We start from the raw sequence: 13337 nt of genomic DNA on the forward strand, positions 1-13337 counted from the left end.
GAAAAAGGATTCGGAGCACAGGTTTCGGTCCTTCCCAGCACCAGCCTCATTCAGACTTGGGGGGAGGGGGTTATTCCTCCCTCCCACCCAGGGATGCTGCTGAGCTCCGGATTTTGGGGCCGGGGCTCCCCAGCTTCAGGAAAAAGATGCTGTGGGACATGCTGTGCCCCAGCCAGGCTTGTCCTGCCATGTCACACGCGTCCATGGCCTGGGCAGCCTGGCGACAAGGGGCCCTGGGCAGGGTCACGGTCGGCGGGGGTGCTCTTGCTCATCAGGGTCGCCGCTAATTAGACCCAGGGGTTGTAATTCTGTCCACTCAGCCAGCTCACGGGTGTCCCTGCGTGTCCTGTGGAGCCGGTGGCTCGATGGCCCGGGCAGTGCCGAGCCCAGTGGGGTGGGCTGAGGGGCAGCAGGGGGTGGCTACCCCCGGGGTGGGGGTGTGAGGGGCAACTGGGGCTGAGTCGGTGTGGTGCTGGGGAGGTGCGGGGCCTGGTGCGTGGTGACCCCCCCGCAGTGGGGTGCGTGGGGCCCGGTTTATGGTGGGCATCTGGTGCATAGTGCCCCCCCCACCCCCAGAGGATGCACGGCCCTCAGTGTGCTGACTCCCCCGCAGGGGATGCATGGTGCCCCCCTGCCAGGGGTGCACGGCCCCCGGTGCACGGTGACACCCCCGCCAAGGGGTGCCCGGTGGCCCCCCGGGGAATGCATGGCCCCGGAGCCTGGTGACACCCCCCCCAGAGGATGTACGGTCCCGGGGCACGGTGACAGCCCCCTCGAGGGACGCATGGCCTCCGGTGCACGGTGCCCCGCCCTGGGGGACCCATGGTCCCCGGTACACAGTGTCACCCCGGGGGATGCACGGTGCTCCCCCCCCGGCGAGGAACCCACGGCCCCGGTGCCCGGTGACCCGCTGGGGGCGGGGGGGGGTGCGGGCGGCACGTGCTCGCGCCGCCGCGTGGCCCTTCCCCGCCCGGCCCCGCCCGGCCCCGCCCCGCGCCGTGCACGAGCCGTGGGCGTGGCGAGGGGGCGTGGCCTCCGCGCGGCGCCGCGGCGGGGCGGGGTCGCCCTGGCAGGCGAGTGACGTCAGCGCCCCGGCTACTGCGGCGGGGCGGATCTGGCGGTTCGCCGCGGGCTGCCCCGCAGCGGCGGCAGCGCGGGCGGGCGGGTTTGTTTCTCGGTGCCGCCGCCTCCCCGCTGCTGCCCCGGCTCCCCGCGGCGAGCACCGCGTCGTCGTCCCCCCGCGCCGGGCTCTCGGACCCGGAGCGGCGAGGCGGGGCTGGGCGGGGCGGCGGGGCCGGCCCCCCGGTGTCAGCGCGGCGGGCGGGGCCGCCGTCGCCGCCTCCTCGCACAAAGCCGTGTGTCTGGAGGGCGGGCGGAGCTACCGCTGGCACCGGCATCGCCGCACCCGCTTACCAGTACCGCGATGTGAAGGGGTGATGGCGGCAGGGTATGGCTACCGGGCGGCAGCGGCGGCGGGGCGGGCGGCGGGCGCTGAGCGCCGCCGGTGAACATGGAGCCGCGTCCGCCGGCGGCCGAGCCCGAGCCCCCGCTCCCCCGGGGGCCGGGGCCGGGGCTGGAGCTGGAGCCGGGTCTCTGGGCACCTGAGGCTGCCGAGCCTGCCCCGGGGCCACCGCCGTGGTCCCCGCTGGAGGAGGGGGAATGCCCGGCTGCGGAGGGCCCCGCCGAGCCCCTGGCCCGCCGAGAGGAGGAGGAGGAGGAGGAGCCGCGCCTCCGCCCCGTCTTTGACGCCCTGGACCGGGATGGCGACGGCTTCGTGCGGGTGGAGGAGTTCGTCCAGTTCGCCACGGCCTACGGTGCTGAGCAGGTGAGGCTGGGGCCCACCCCGGGGCCCGGTGAGGCCTGCGGGGCCCTGCCAGGCCCAGGGCCTCCCCTCGCGCCTCAGGCCCGGGGCTCGTGTCAGCGGGGCTCCGTGGCCCCCCGGGGAAGGAGCTGTGGGTGTGAGGCGAGGCAGTGGCTCCCTATGGCCGTTGGCGTGACCCAGCAGGGAAGCGCCATGCCAGGCCTTTGGTGGTCCCCAAAGGGACCACCACCGCTGAAGGGGTGATGGCCAAAGGCGGTTTGTGTCAATGGCGGCAGCCACGGGAAAAGCTTTTAACATGGGAAGAGCTTCTCGCGCAGGCACGGGCAGCGTCTGCATCGCCAGCATCAGGGTTGACCCGGGTGAAGGGCACTCATGGGCTCTAGGTGGATGCAGGAGGTATGGCTGGAGCTAGGTGAAGCTGGAGCTCGCCTTTTCCTGGTCCCAACCTGCTGGGAACGGAGTGTCTCGGGAGCGCCGCCGGCAGCCCTCGTCCCCTCTCTTTGTTCTCCATCAGTGACACGTTTAGGTTCGGCTGAGCAGCTCCCGTGTGCGAGGGACCACCAGCCACATCCCGGCATCTCCAAGCTGCTCCCTGCCCGCCTCGCTGCCGAGGCTCCCTGCGTGGCCTTGCCGGCACCGCACTGGGCACACAGGAGCTCGCTGCTCACGGGTTTGACAATCCCCAGTGCGGTTTTTTTTTTCCCTCCCTTTCTGCTGCTTTGTGCCACGGTGAGCTTGTGTTTCCTCACAGCAGATCGGATGCGATGTAATTTGAGGCCGCCCGGTCCGACCCAAAATGGAGAGAGCTCTCGCAGCGTGCCAGGGGATGGGAATGAATTTGTTGACGTTCGGTACGTTGGCCTGTGCTGGCGTTGCTGCAAGAAAATAGGTTTATTTTTTAAGGCGGGCAGGTGGTGGTGTGAAGTTTCTACGTGATATCTGCTTTCATTCTCTAGCTGTGGCTGCTGTGCACGCGTTAAAGTGGCATGACAAAGCAAATCATCGTGTGTGAAGGGGTGTTTTGGTGGAGGAAGGTGGTTTTTGTCTCTGTCCTCATGGTAAAACCACCTCTTAAAGATAAAATAGAGGCGTTTCTTTTAGAAAACACGTCTGTAAAGTGGAAACGCATAACTTCTTTGTCAGATCTTTGTTGTGGTAAGGGGCACTGTGTGTGCAGACGGCATCGCTAACTGCCTCGTTGCGTGATTAACCAGGTAGCGTCATAGCACGGGGTGGGGGGGGAGTTACAAGATCGTCTCGGCGACACGCTCCCTGCATCTGCTGGGTGAGAGAAGCTTTATTCAGCGTAAAGCCTCTGACTTGCATCTTCCTGCTGCGGTCTGTGCCGCTGCGTCCCCCCCCGTTGCCGGCAGCGAAAGCAGAAGCAGAATGTCCATGCGAGTCGCTCCACGGAGGCTCACAGACCCTGAGTGCAATGGTCTGTCACCTTGGGACGCGGTGGGGGCTTTACCAGGGGACCCTTCGCCTTAGCGTGCCTCTCCCCGCGCGTTTAGTAGGGAGCAGCCCCGCTACGTGGGGATTAAGGGCAGGCAGACCGTGTGGGTCCGGCGTTCGTTAGTGCCGGCAGCTTGCACGGCTGAGCCCAGACCTGCCGCTCCAGCCCTGCGCAGTGCCTCGTGCCTTCATTCCAACACGGGAATTGTGCCAGCGCTTCAAAGGTGCGACAATAAGCCCATAAAGTGCTTTGAGGTCTTGGCCTGAGGAGTGGTTGCGAACTGATGGGGTCTCTCCTATATGAAGCAGGGCTTCCAGGGAGGTTTTGTGCCGCTAAAAGCTGTCGGTTGATATGGACCCAGCTTAAAATGTTTGTCTGCCTGGCTGTCCCTATAAAGTTTCTTGTTCCTTCCCACTGAGCGCAGCTACCAGTAATGCCGTCCATACTGAAATACGTTATGCTTTTTATATACATTTATCTTCGTCAAGAGCCTTGTGTAGCTAGCTCTTGGCGTGCAGAACAGCTGCGTCTCGGTACAGCAAGTGCCGAACGCGCTGGTGAGGTTGATGTGACAACGGCTGAGCCAACAGGTAATGGGCACCCCAGGGAACGCGGCCAGGTACCTTCCGCAGAGGCATGCGAGAACTGAAAAAGTAATGTTTGCGATGCCTCTGCGTGCAAGAGGATTTATTGCAAACCTTAGAAAAGCAAGGAGGCATACCGAGTGTGAAGGAGGAGGGCTCGGGGCTGGGGTCTGTAAGCTCCCAGCGGGTGTGCAGAGTAATAAAGGGAGGAGCTCTGGGGAAGTTTCTTGACTTATTGTGTTTTAAGCAGATGTAACTTGGGCCAAAAAAAATAATAAAGGTGTCTCTTGAAAAATCTTGGATATCCAGCTGAGGTGAAAGTTAAAGGATAGGAGCATCACCAGGTGGGTAAAATGGCGTTGAGGTTATCAAAAGGAAGCTTCAAGATGTAGACGAAGGTTGTACTACAACTGGAACTGGGAAGCTTGCTGGAGAGGTGCCACCAGGGTTTGATGGCTCAGGAAGGTAGCAATGGGCAGGGAGTTAACAAAGAGCAAATTCCAGTCCTCTTACTGTCCCTCTCGCCTAGCAAGAGGAGGAGAAGGAGGGTGTACCTGCTTCCTCCTCTTCTCCCCGTCCTTCCTCCCGGCTCTGCCCACAGGGTGGATGCGTGGAAGGTGCGCATGGGGTGGTGGTGGAACAAACTGCTAAATTTAAACACAGCAAGTCGTCGCGGCCAGCTGATTCATCTAAGGGCTCGGAGAGGGTTTGGAGGGTTAAGGAAAGCCTGTGTGTGTATAACCACATGGACTGGGGAGCTGGAGAGCAGCAAGTGTTGTCTTTAGCGTTCAGTAAAACACCAGGGGCATTTACGGGCTACTGAGCTCAGTGCTGTCAGATTATTTGGCTGAAACGATTATTAGCTAAATGTCAAAGGAAAGAGACCGCCTGGCATTTATTCCATAAAAATGACACAGTTGTGAATGTTTATTATAATTTTTTTTTTTTTTCTTCTCCGCATGCTGAAAACCATGGGTAGAAAAACTGAGGGGTTGGGGTGGTGGTTTGCTTCTTTGTTTTGTTTTCTTTTTTTTTTTTTTTTTTTTTTTTTGCTTAAGTAGCTTGGGTTGTTGAAAGACCATCCTGAAGAGCTTCATGGTTGTGGTATTGGCAGTGAAGTGCTGGTACGGACTAGAAGTGATCAAGGCATGGAAATCTAAAGACAGTTTGTTCTTCTCTGAAGTGATAAAAGCGCCTCAGGATTGCAGCTGTTGCCTTCATAGGAAAGGATGATGCTGAGGTCCCAGCAGCTGGGGATGACACCCTGAGATAGGGGTGGCCTTGAGCGGAGAAGATACAGCCATGTGATGGTCCTCCAGCAATCTGTAATGGGTGGCTGTTTGTCAAACACGGGCTATTGTGCTGCTTGAAGAGCTTGCCGGGACCTGTTATGTGCTCTATGGACGCGTAAACAAGATGTGCGTGGGGGGAGAAGGTCTTGAGGATGGCTTGACTTCATGCAAAAACCTCTGGACCACTCACTAGTAGCGTGTGAGGCAGTTTATGAGTGTTGCGTTCTTATTGTCTCCTTTCCCTCCCCTTTATCGCTGCACTTCACCGGGGACCTGATGCTCCCCTGGAGCTGCTGCGTGTGGAGTCGCAGCGAAAGGGGCTCCCGCGGGCCGGTACCCAAGACTGGAGTCAGGTTGGTTTCGATGGCGAGTTGAGAGGCAGAGGCACACTCGAAGTAACTTTTATGTCACCTTGTAAAGCAAGGCGGGTTCTGTGGGTGATATGGACTCCAAGGCCACTGTACAATATTTTTGCAACAGCAGATACGTAATTTGTCTTGCCTGTTGTGCAGTCGTACCGTGTCTGCCTGACTGCAGTGACGGAGGCTGAGCCTTTTCTCGCTGGATTTGTTGCCAGCTAGAAATGCAGGGTCGCGTCGGCGCGAAGGAGAACTTTGTAAGGCACGAGGAGAAGCTGTCCTGCTGGCACTTTGGGTTGGCTTCTTTCCTTCTTTTTTTGTTTTGATCTAGAAGACAACTGGAGGTGGAAAAGCCTCCTGCACCACATGATCTCGCTGCCTCTGCTCAATTAAGAGAAGTCCCAGAGTCTGTTTAACTGAATTTCAAACGCTCCAAGCTCTACAGCATCTCTGCCCTCCATCCTCTGGTGGAGACCTTCAGCCTTTTCTTTTTTCTTCCCCCCCTCCCCTTGATGCTCAGTTCAAGCTTCACTTCAGTGCACTTTGTTTTGCTTTCTTTAACATTCACGTCCTTCAAATCTCTGTCCTTGTCTACCAGCCTTCCTCTGCCCCCCACATCAGCTATCCTCAACTGAGCTCTCCAGATTCAGCTTCAAACTTTTCCTTGCGTGGTGGTTCCTGAAGCTTTTTACCAGGCTGATTGTGCTTTTCTGACCTCCCTTTTCTAACGTTTTCAGCTCCTTGCAATGAGGTGCCCTGCCTGAGCCGGGTGCTGCAGAAGAGATCACATTTTGGGGGTAGCAGGTGTCACCCCCCACAGGGGCTGTGGAGAACCGCGGGGGGTTCATTTTTTATCTTTAAACACAACAATCTGCAAGATTTGGCAATTACTTGCTGGAATGAAGCCTGGCTAGTGTCAAACTACAGCTTTTTAGTGGCTCCCACCCTGCTTCTGATGAATCCAGGCTTTCTTTTCCCGCTCACCTCTGATGGATCCCTTGGGAGTCAAGGGACCCTGGCTCAACTGCTCCTTACCTCCGGCGTAGTCCTCTCTTGGAGCTGCTGACAGAGCATCCGATCTTGGAAGCCGTCCCTATTCCCCTTTGTCTTCTCCCACTTCCCTGTGAAATCTAATAGTTTGGATCTCTGTCATGAGGAAACCTCAGGTTTTTGGGGTTTTTAATTTTTTTTGAGGGTTCTTGCATCCTTTGAGCTGAGAAAATGCTGGTTTTGCCTACAAAGAGATTTCTGAAAGTATCCTGCATGGATTTGCAGGCCGTGTAAATGTGAGCGCAGCTTAAATTGCCTCCAACTGTGGGTGCTGCTGGTACCTTTCGGAGCTTTTAATTGCTGTTTAACTTGGGTGTCTGCTGTTGAGAGTGGAGCTGGGATTGCGGTGAGGGTGTATAATAGTTTGAGCGTGCCTGTGGACACGCTCACGTGTACGTGTGTGCTGGAAGGAGGAGCAAATCTGAAATATTTTGCTTGCTTTGACCCAGGGCCCAGTTTTTCCACCCTAGAAATTCATGGCAAAGCTGTTTGTTTTGCTGGTTCAGGCGTGAGCCCTTCCTCACCTCAAAGACGGGGCTGGTTTGGCTGGGAGCAGACCGCAGCGCGCCGTCTGCCTCTTCAAAGGGTGTTTTACCATCATTAATAACACATCTGTATTCTGCGGGAGCCTGAAGATGGGAGTTTTTCTTTCTCCCTGTGAGAAGAAAAAGCTTCCAAGCCGACATACTTCATGTAAAGTATTTGGGGTGAGGTGGTTGCCGGTTAAGTGCAAATGGAATTTGCAAAGAGGTTGATTCCTTTGTAAACTTCCCGAAGACTCCAATAAAGAGATGATTTCTGCGCTGCCGGCTTTTTGCTTCTCCTGCTAAGCTTTGGCTTTAAGCCGCTTGACGGCCTCCCTTCTCGGAGCGGCTGGGAAGGGCTGGGAGCGTATCATACCACAAACAGATCTTTTTGGATGATATGCTTCATACTTAGCATTTGCGGCCGTAATCAGATTGACGGCTTATCCCGGCTGGATCGAGTCCGGCAGGACCGTGAATACTCAAAGGCATGGTTTGTCTGCACGGGCTGGGAGGAGGGCGGTGAGGGTAACTTTATCCCAGCTACTAGTTTATTTGAGAAACCTTTTTATTCTTCCTTTTTTTTTTTTTTTTTTTTTGCCCCCCTTCAGATTGAGAACACAGCTGTTGCGGAGCGGGGTGTTGATTTATTTTTACTTACAGATTTTGATAGAAGTTAAGATGTGTTCTTCTGGAATTTGAGATCGGTTCTGCGAATAAAGAAGCCTTTTCCCCTCCGCTTCCCAGAAGAAAGAAAAAAGCATCAGTGCCACCTTTGTAGAGCTGGCAAATGCTGTGGGCAAGGAGGCAAGCGTGGTTTTTCCAGGGAAGCGGGGTGTGGAGGCGGCACCCCGTAACCCCCAGCTGTGAGGCCAGTTTGTACTGGGTGAGCGCAGCCAAAGGGTGGGACAGGAGCCCTAGCCAGGGAAAAGGACCTTGTCTAAAGGTTTTCAGTCTTGTGTGGTTTTTGTTTTTTTTTTAATTATTTGTTAAAAATTCTTGCAAGGGCCTTTTCCTGGGGTTGGATTTTTACACAATAAAAGTTCTTCCAAAGTTTTGCTTGGTGTTTGCCGCATGGTGTGGGGCTGCTCTCTGGGAGAGAGAGGGGGATTCATGAGAGGCTTTCTCCCTTCTCAGGAGCAGGGTATTTTCTAAGGCTGTGACTAATGAAAATTGGATTGGGGTCATCATAATTAACCGACTGGAATATGATACTGCACCACGCCACAAATTGGGCTCTTTCAGAGTCATTTTGACCTGGTATTGCTTATAACAGAACGCTCTCAAAGCATTTCAGAGTCGCATATATCATTATGTAGCTCAATACAGCCAGTAATTGATAGTCATTACAACAGCTGCCTACATAATTTCTCTCAATTTTATTCTTGTTTTGACTTTTGTTTGCCACTTGTTGTCAGACAAGATCCTCTTTGAACTCAGACTCTTCTTTTTCTTTTTTTTTTTTTTTTTTTGTTTTCCTGGTTTTTGATTTTTGCAAAACAAATGACTTTTCATTAGCTGCAGCCCACGGCTCTGCTTGGGTGGGGTGATGTGCTGGACCACCCTCATCTTCCCGTCTCCACTGGGACCATCGGGCTCCCAGCACTAGAAAGCTACTGGGACAGTCCCTGTGAGCAATGGGACGGCGATGGACCAGGGCTTGCTTTTCCCTGTTTCTCCGCCTGGCTCCATCCTTCCAAAAATCCCGCTTGGGTTTGTGGTGTAGGGCACAGGACCGGTTCCTCCATGTGACCCTGGAGGGAGCAACCCCAGCCCTTCCCTCTTCTTGTTTGCTTAAATTCAAACACCCGTGGAAAAGGTGGGGACAATGCTGCTGGACTGGTTCTGCTGACCTTCCCCTTAGAAGCAGCGGTGCTTCTCTGGTGGCATGTTCCGTCGGGAGCGTGGCGCAGAAAGCGAGCTCCGACAACTTGAAGCTTCAAATGCCATCTGACTCATCGGGTCGCAGCCCAGCGCTTGGCAGGAAGGCGGGTTCGCGGGATGAATAGGATTAGGGTAGTTATTGCTACCGTGTTTGTGGCGGGAGATGTGCCTGCTGACACAGGTAGTGAATTTGTCCTTGGGGAATTGTGTGTTTTGTACTCTCAGTGACTCCCACATGCCGAAAGCATTTCCACCTCCTCTTGGACTGTATCGCGTATTCTTGGTGCTGCATTAAGCTCCCTGGAGCCGCTCTCCTGACGGTGCTTTTTCGCGACATCTGCAGTACAGCTGTTGGCTTAATTAGCCAAACCAAGCCTACAAGACAGCCCTGCTTGTCCAGTTGTCTGGCAGACCCCCCAAAAGCTCCTCTCAGCCTTCATTCTCCACTTTAAAAGCACCACATCTTTCATTTTCCCTTTCAAATTGATCTTTAGGAGGATGCTTCTGCCTAGAGGAGGTCTGTGCTGAGATGTGCTGTGGTGTTGCTGGTGGCAGCAGGGCTGTGATGGCCTGTGCATCGCCAGAGATGCAGGAGGAGGCAGCAGGATGGTCCACGCGTGGCCGTGTTGTGTGATGATGGCGAAGCACACCTGGGATGCTGCTGAAGGCTGACTCTTGCCGCTGGCGCTGATGAGCTGTAGGTCCAGGTCTGAGGCTTCCCGGTGGAGAGAGGACTTTAGTCAGACACAGCGATTGGATTTCATAAAGGATAAAAATCACTGTTTCTTAATATTTTTGCATGTTTCTGCTTGATAGCACGAAGATGCTGGAATACCTGCAGGCTCAAGGGCAGCTCATCCTCTGTACGTGTGTGGGTCACAGTTAATATCAGTGGTGCCTGGCATGAACCGTGTTTTGGGAACCCAAAGCATCCAAGCCCAAGGAATAGCCCCAAAGATGTAACGGGGCAGTGGAAACGCCAGCTTGGGTGTTTGGCGTGGCTCTGAGTTGGACAGAAATTGCCTTTTCTTCCCAGACTTTGGTTCGTGATGAGGTTTCTCTTTCTGTGTAGAGTCTCTGCTGGAGCTGGTATGCGGCAGCGAGTAAGTTATTAATGGCTCTCTGGGTTGTGGGGGAGGAGGGAAGAGGAGGAAACATGACCAAGGGCAGCCTTAGGGACAGCTTTTACCAAACTGCTGCTACCACCAAGCTCGAGTGGATGGCGTTTGCCCCGCAGGGGAAAAGTGACTTAAAGCAGAACCCAAATCAATGTATGTGGCAGCAGGTACTTCAGTGGCACGTTTTTTTTTTTTCTTGTGGTTTTGGGGCTGGGTTGGGGTTTCTCTCAGTGGAGGTGAGGAAGTGAGAGGTCTGGGATGGGGCTCTACGGCTGCTGGTGTGAGGTGTCCTTGTGGCTGTGAACGGCCTGGGGTCGATGCCTGCTTTAGCCCTGGTTTTGGTCAGGGTCTTCCCCTTCTCTAGGGAGAAACCTCCTCTTAAAGCGGAGTTGCGTGGAGGTTGCTTGGTGCTCGGAGTGCTCTGAGCGCTGCTTCTCCCCGTCCAGCTCCTTATCTTTTAAAAGCAAAAAAACCCCTTGTAATAGGGGGAAAAAAAAAAAAAAACCAGCGATACCAAACTGCTGAATTTGCTCCCTGAGCTTTATCTTATTTGAGGTGACTAATTAAGCTGAAGCAAGCAATGGGGTGGCAGTGGTATTTGACGCAAATTTGAGTGCTTGCTTAAATGACACTGGTTCTGGTGTTGCCTGAGTGGGTCCTGGCTCCGGTGTGTCCCCAGCACCGCAGGGGCCACCAGGGTCCTGCCATGGGACAGTGCCAGGTCTGGGGACGTCCTGTGGTGCTGCAGGGGAAGAGTGGTGCTGCTGTCCATGTTACAAGGGTTGGTGGCGGCTGGTGGCCAGACTTTGTTTGCAGGCTGAATGTCCCTCTGTGAGGCTATATCCTGAGCAGCCTGGTGGCCTTCTGATTGATTTTTTTTAATAGCCCATTGTAGATCTTCAGGAAAAAAGAGCTACTGTTCCCTCTGCTACAATATCCCCTGGTGAAATACCACTAGCGTTATGTTGAGTTTGACTCATTACTGCTTCTGGAAGGGGTTTTTAGCTTGCAGACTGCCGGGCTGTTCCTGCTTCTCCTTTCCCCTGAGAAGGAGTAAAACCAAAAGGAGAGAACTTGGTGCTGGGAGCAGCGTCATTTGGCAAGACTCAGCGGAGCCGACTGCCGACAGCCCTGTGGAAAATCCATTTGCCAGAGTCCAACAGGAAACTGGGCTTGAACGAAATGCACGGGAGGTAAAAGGACCCCAAACCAACAGGGTTGGGTCTTTTTGAGAACAGAAGCTGTCAAGGGCAGGAAACAAGTGGTGAGGGTTTGCTGTGGTGGGATGCAGGGCATGGTGCCGGACTGGGATCTACGCGGCTGCTCCGTGGTTCTGTGGTCCCGAGCAAATGCGGCGTGAAATGGGGGGCTGCTTGAGGGGCCCCTCTGCTGCTTAGGGGAAGGATAGCTGTGTTGAAAGTGAAACTCTTCTAAGGGTAAAATAATACTCAGTTCCACTTTGGCTTTAAAAGCTGACCAGGACCGTGTGGCTTTCACGCCTTTGGCTGTGGAGGGATTAAAAGGCATCTGTTGCCTCCCTTTTGCATGGCCACATTCCTTATTTTTTTTTCCAGGGGAATGGCAGTTCTTCGCCTCGCTCGCTGTATGAGCATGAGGAGATTGCAGCTGGGGGAAAAAAAAAATAAAAAAATTTGGATGTCCTAGTGGAATTTTTTTCCTACGCCTGCTAAATGGATGCAGCAACTAGCTAATCCCCTCCTGACTACTTAGAGCTCTGGGACTACTGTGCTGGCAGGAGCACAGCAGAAGGATGCAGGCAGCAGAAGCAAGGCTTGTAGGAGGCTACTTGTCCTGAAAGGTCCAAGGGAGGGGTGCTGGAGACCTTGATGTGCGACGGGAGGGGTGCTGGAGACCTTGGTGTGCAATGGGCAACTTGCTCCTGGACTTGGAGCATCCATCCCTTGGTGGCATCGTGGGGGCTGGCAGCGTGGGTGGCATGGCAGAGGTGTAGTGGATGGAGGAGGGATGCTGAAGGGAGAGGTCGGACTGAAAGCAGAGAGACATGTCCCCTCTGAAGGGTGGGTGACTTGGTTGCCAGCCTGGCAGAGACCTGCAAAGCCGTGGTGGAGCGTGGGGAGTGAAATCCAGTGCTTTTGTTGCTCCTTTTCTTGGAGGAGCTGATGGGTGCTGGGCATGGTGAGACAGCTGGGCACGTGGTGGCTGCTGGAGAAGCATTAACATTGTCCTGGGTGGTTTTTTGGTTGTTGTGGTGAGGCTTGTAAGCCCAGTGCTTGCAATCCCACCCTGACATCCTGGGCTTCCCAAGCCCAGCATCCCAGCATTCCAATGCATCCCAGCATCTTCTCCCTTCTGAGAATCTACCTCTGAGCCTATAAACCATTCTAGGCATTTTTATTTTTTTTTTTTTTTTTTTTTGCACCCCCCCTCCGGCATATCTACTTTGTGTATTTGCCTTTGCACAAACAGCCCTTTCTGAAGCCTGCGCCAAGGGTTGCCAAAAGGAGGGAAATAATTTGAAGCAGTTCTAAAAATGAATGTGAGCCTTTATGCTTTGCTGCTCTCCAAATCATGCTTGTTTGTATTACGATAAAGTTAGTTTTGACAGTGTGGCAGGCTCAGTCTGGGCAGAGGCGGCGAGGCAGCTCTCTCACGCTCGGATAACTAACATTTAACTGGGGACTGGCTGGGACAGACCGGCTGCTTCACCCCTGCAGCCCGAGAGGTTTCTGTGCTCACAAAATTCCCAGGGTTTGCGAGTCGAGAGATGCAACTTGCTGCCCCAGTTTGTCTGTGCGTTGGTAGTGGTGGGTTTCTGCTGTTTCTGGTTAGTATGATCTCGGTTTAGAGATGAGAGAATGTACGCCGTGTTTTTTGGAGAGGGCGAGTTAGTAAAAGCGAGTCCTGAGCCAGTGAGCGAATTTCTTCTGGGATGTGCCGTGGGGGCTGTTTTCTAACCTGGTTGGGAGGAAACGGAAGCAAAAGCTGGATTTATAAGCCCGGACAGTCTGTTCTGTGACCAAGCACCCCCCCCCCAGCACAGAAATACCTGGGTTTCTTGCAGGGGACTTCACAGGAAACTAGACGAGGCACTGCAAAATGTTCAGGGTCTTAAAATTCCCCATCTTCAATACATGACCTCCTGGCATGGTGGTTTTTTTTTTTTTTTTTTTTTGTCTGTTGAGATCAGCTCTGAAATCCTGCGTAGGTTCTCTGCCCGAGTTCTTCGCTCTGGCAGGATGCGGCCGTCCCGCCTCTAGCCCGGGGTG

General features: G+C 54.6%; 1 protein-coding gene across 2 annotated transcripts in view; it reads left to right on the plus strand.

Annotated features, from left to right (window-relative positions):
* The first annotated feature begins 1224 nt into the window (after window positions 1-1224).
* RAB11FIP3 (RAB11 family interacting protein 3) overlaps window positions 1225-13337 on the plus strand; it is an 83978-nt gene continuing 71865 nt past the window's right edge. The window contains exon 1 of one of the 2 annotated variants that reach the window (XM_074598037.1): window positions 1225-1825. In XM_074598037.1, coding sequence (XP_074454138.1) covers window positions 1511-1825 — 315 coding nt within the window. In that variant the 5' untranslated portion in view covers window positions 1225-1510. The remainder of the gene's footprint in view (window positions 1826-13337) is intronic. The other variant, XM_074598036.1, reaches the window with a different exon arrangement.

The sequence above is a fragment of the Larus michahellis genome, chromosome 8 (assembly GCF_964199755.1).
Source record: "Larus michahellis chromosome 8, bLarMic1.1, whole genome shotgun sequence".
Taxonomy (NCBI): domain Eukaryota; kingdom Metazoa; phylum Chordata; class Aves; order Charadriiformes; family Laridae; genus Larus; species Larus michahellis.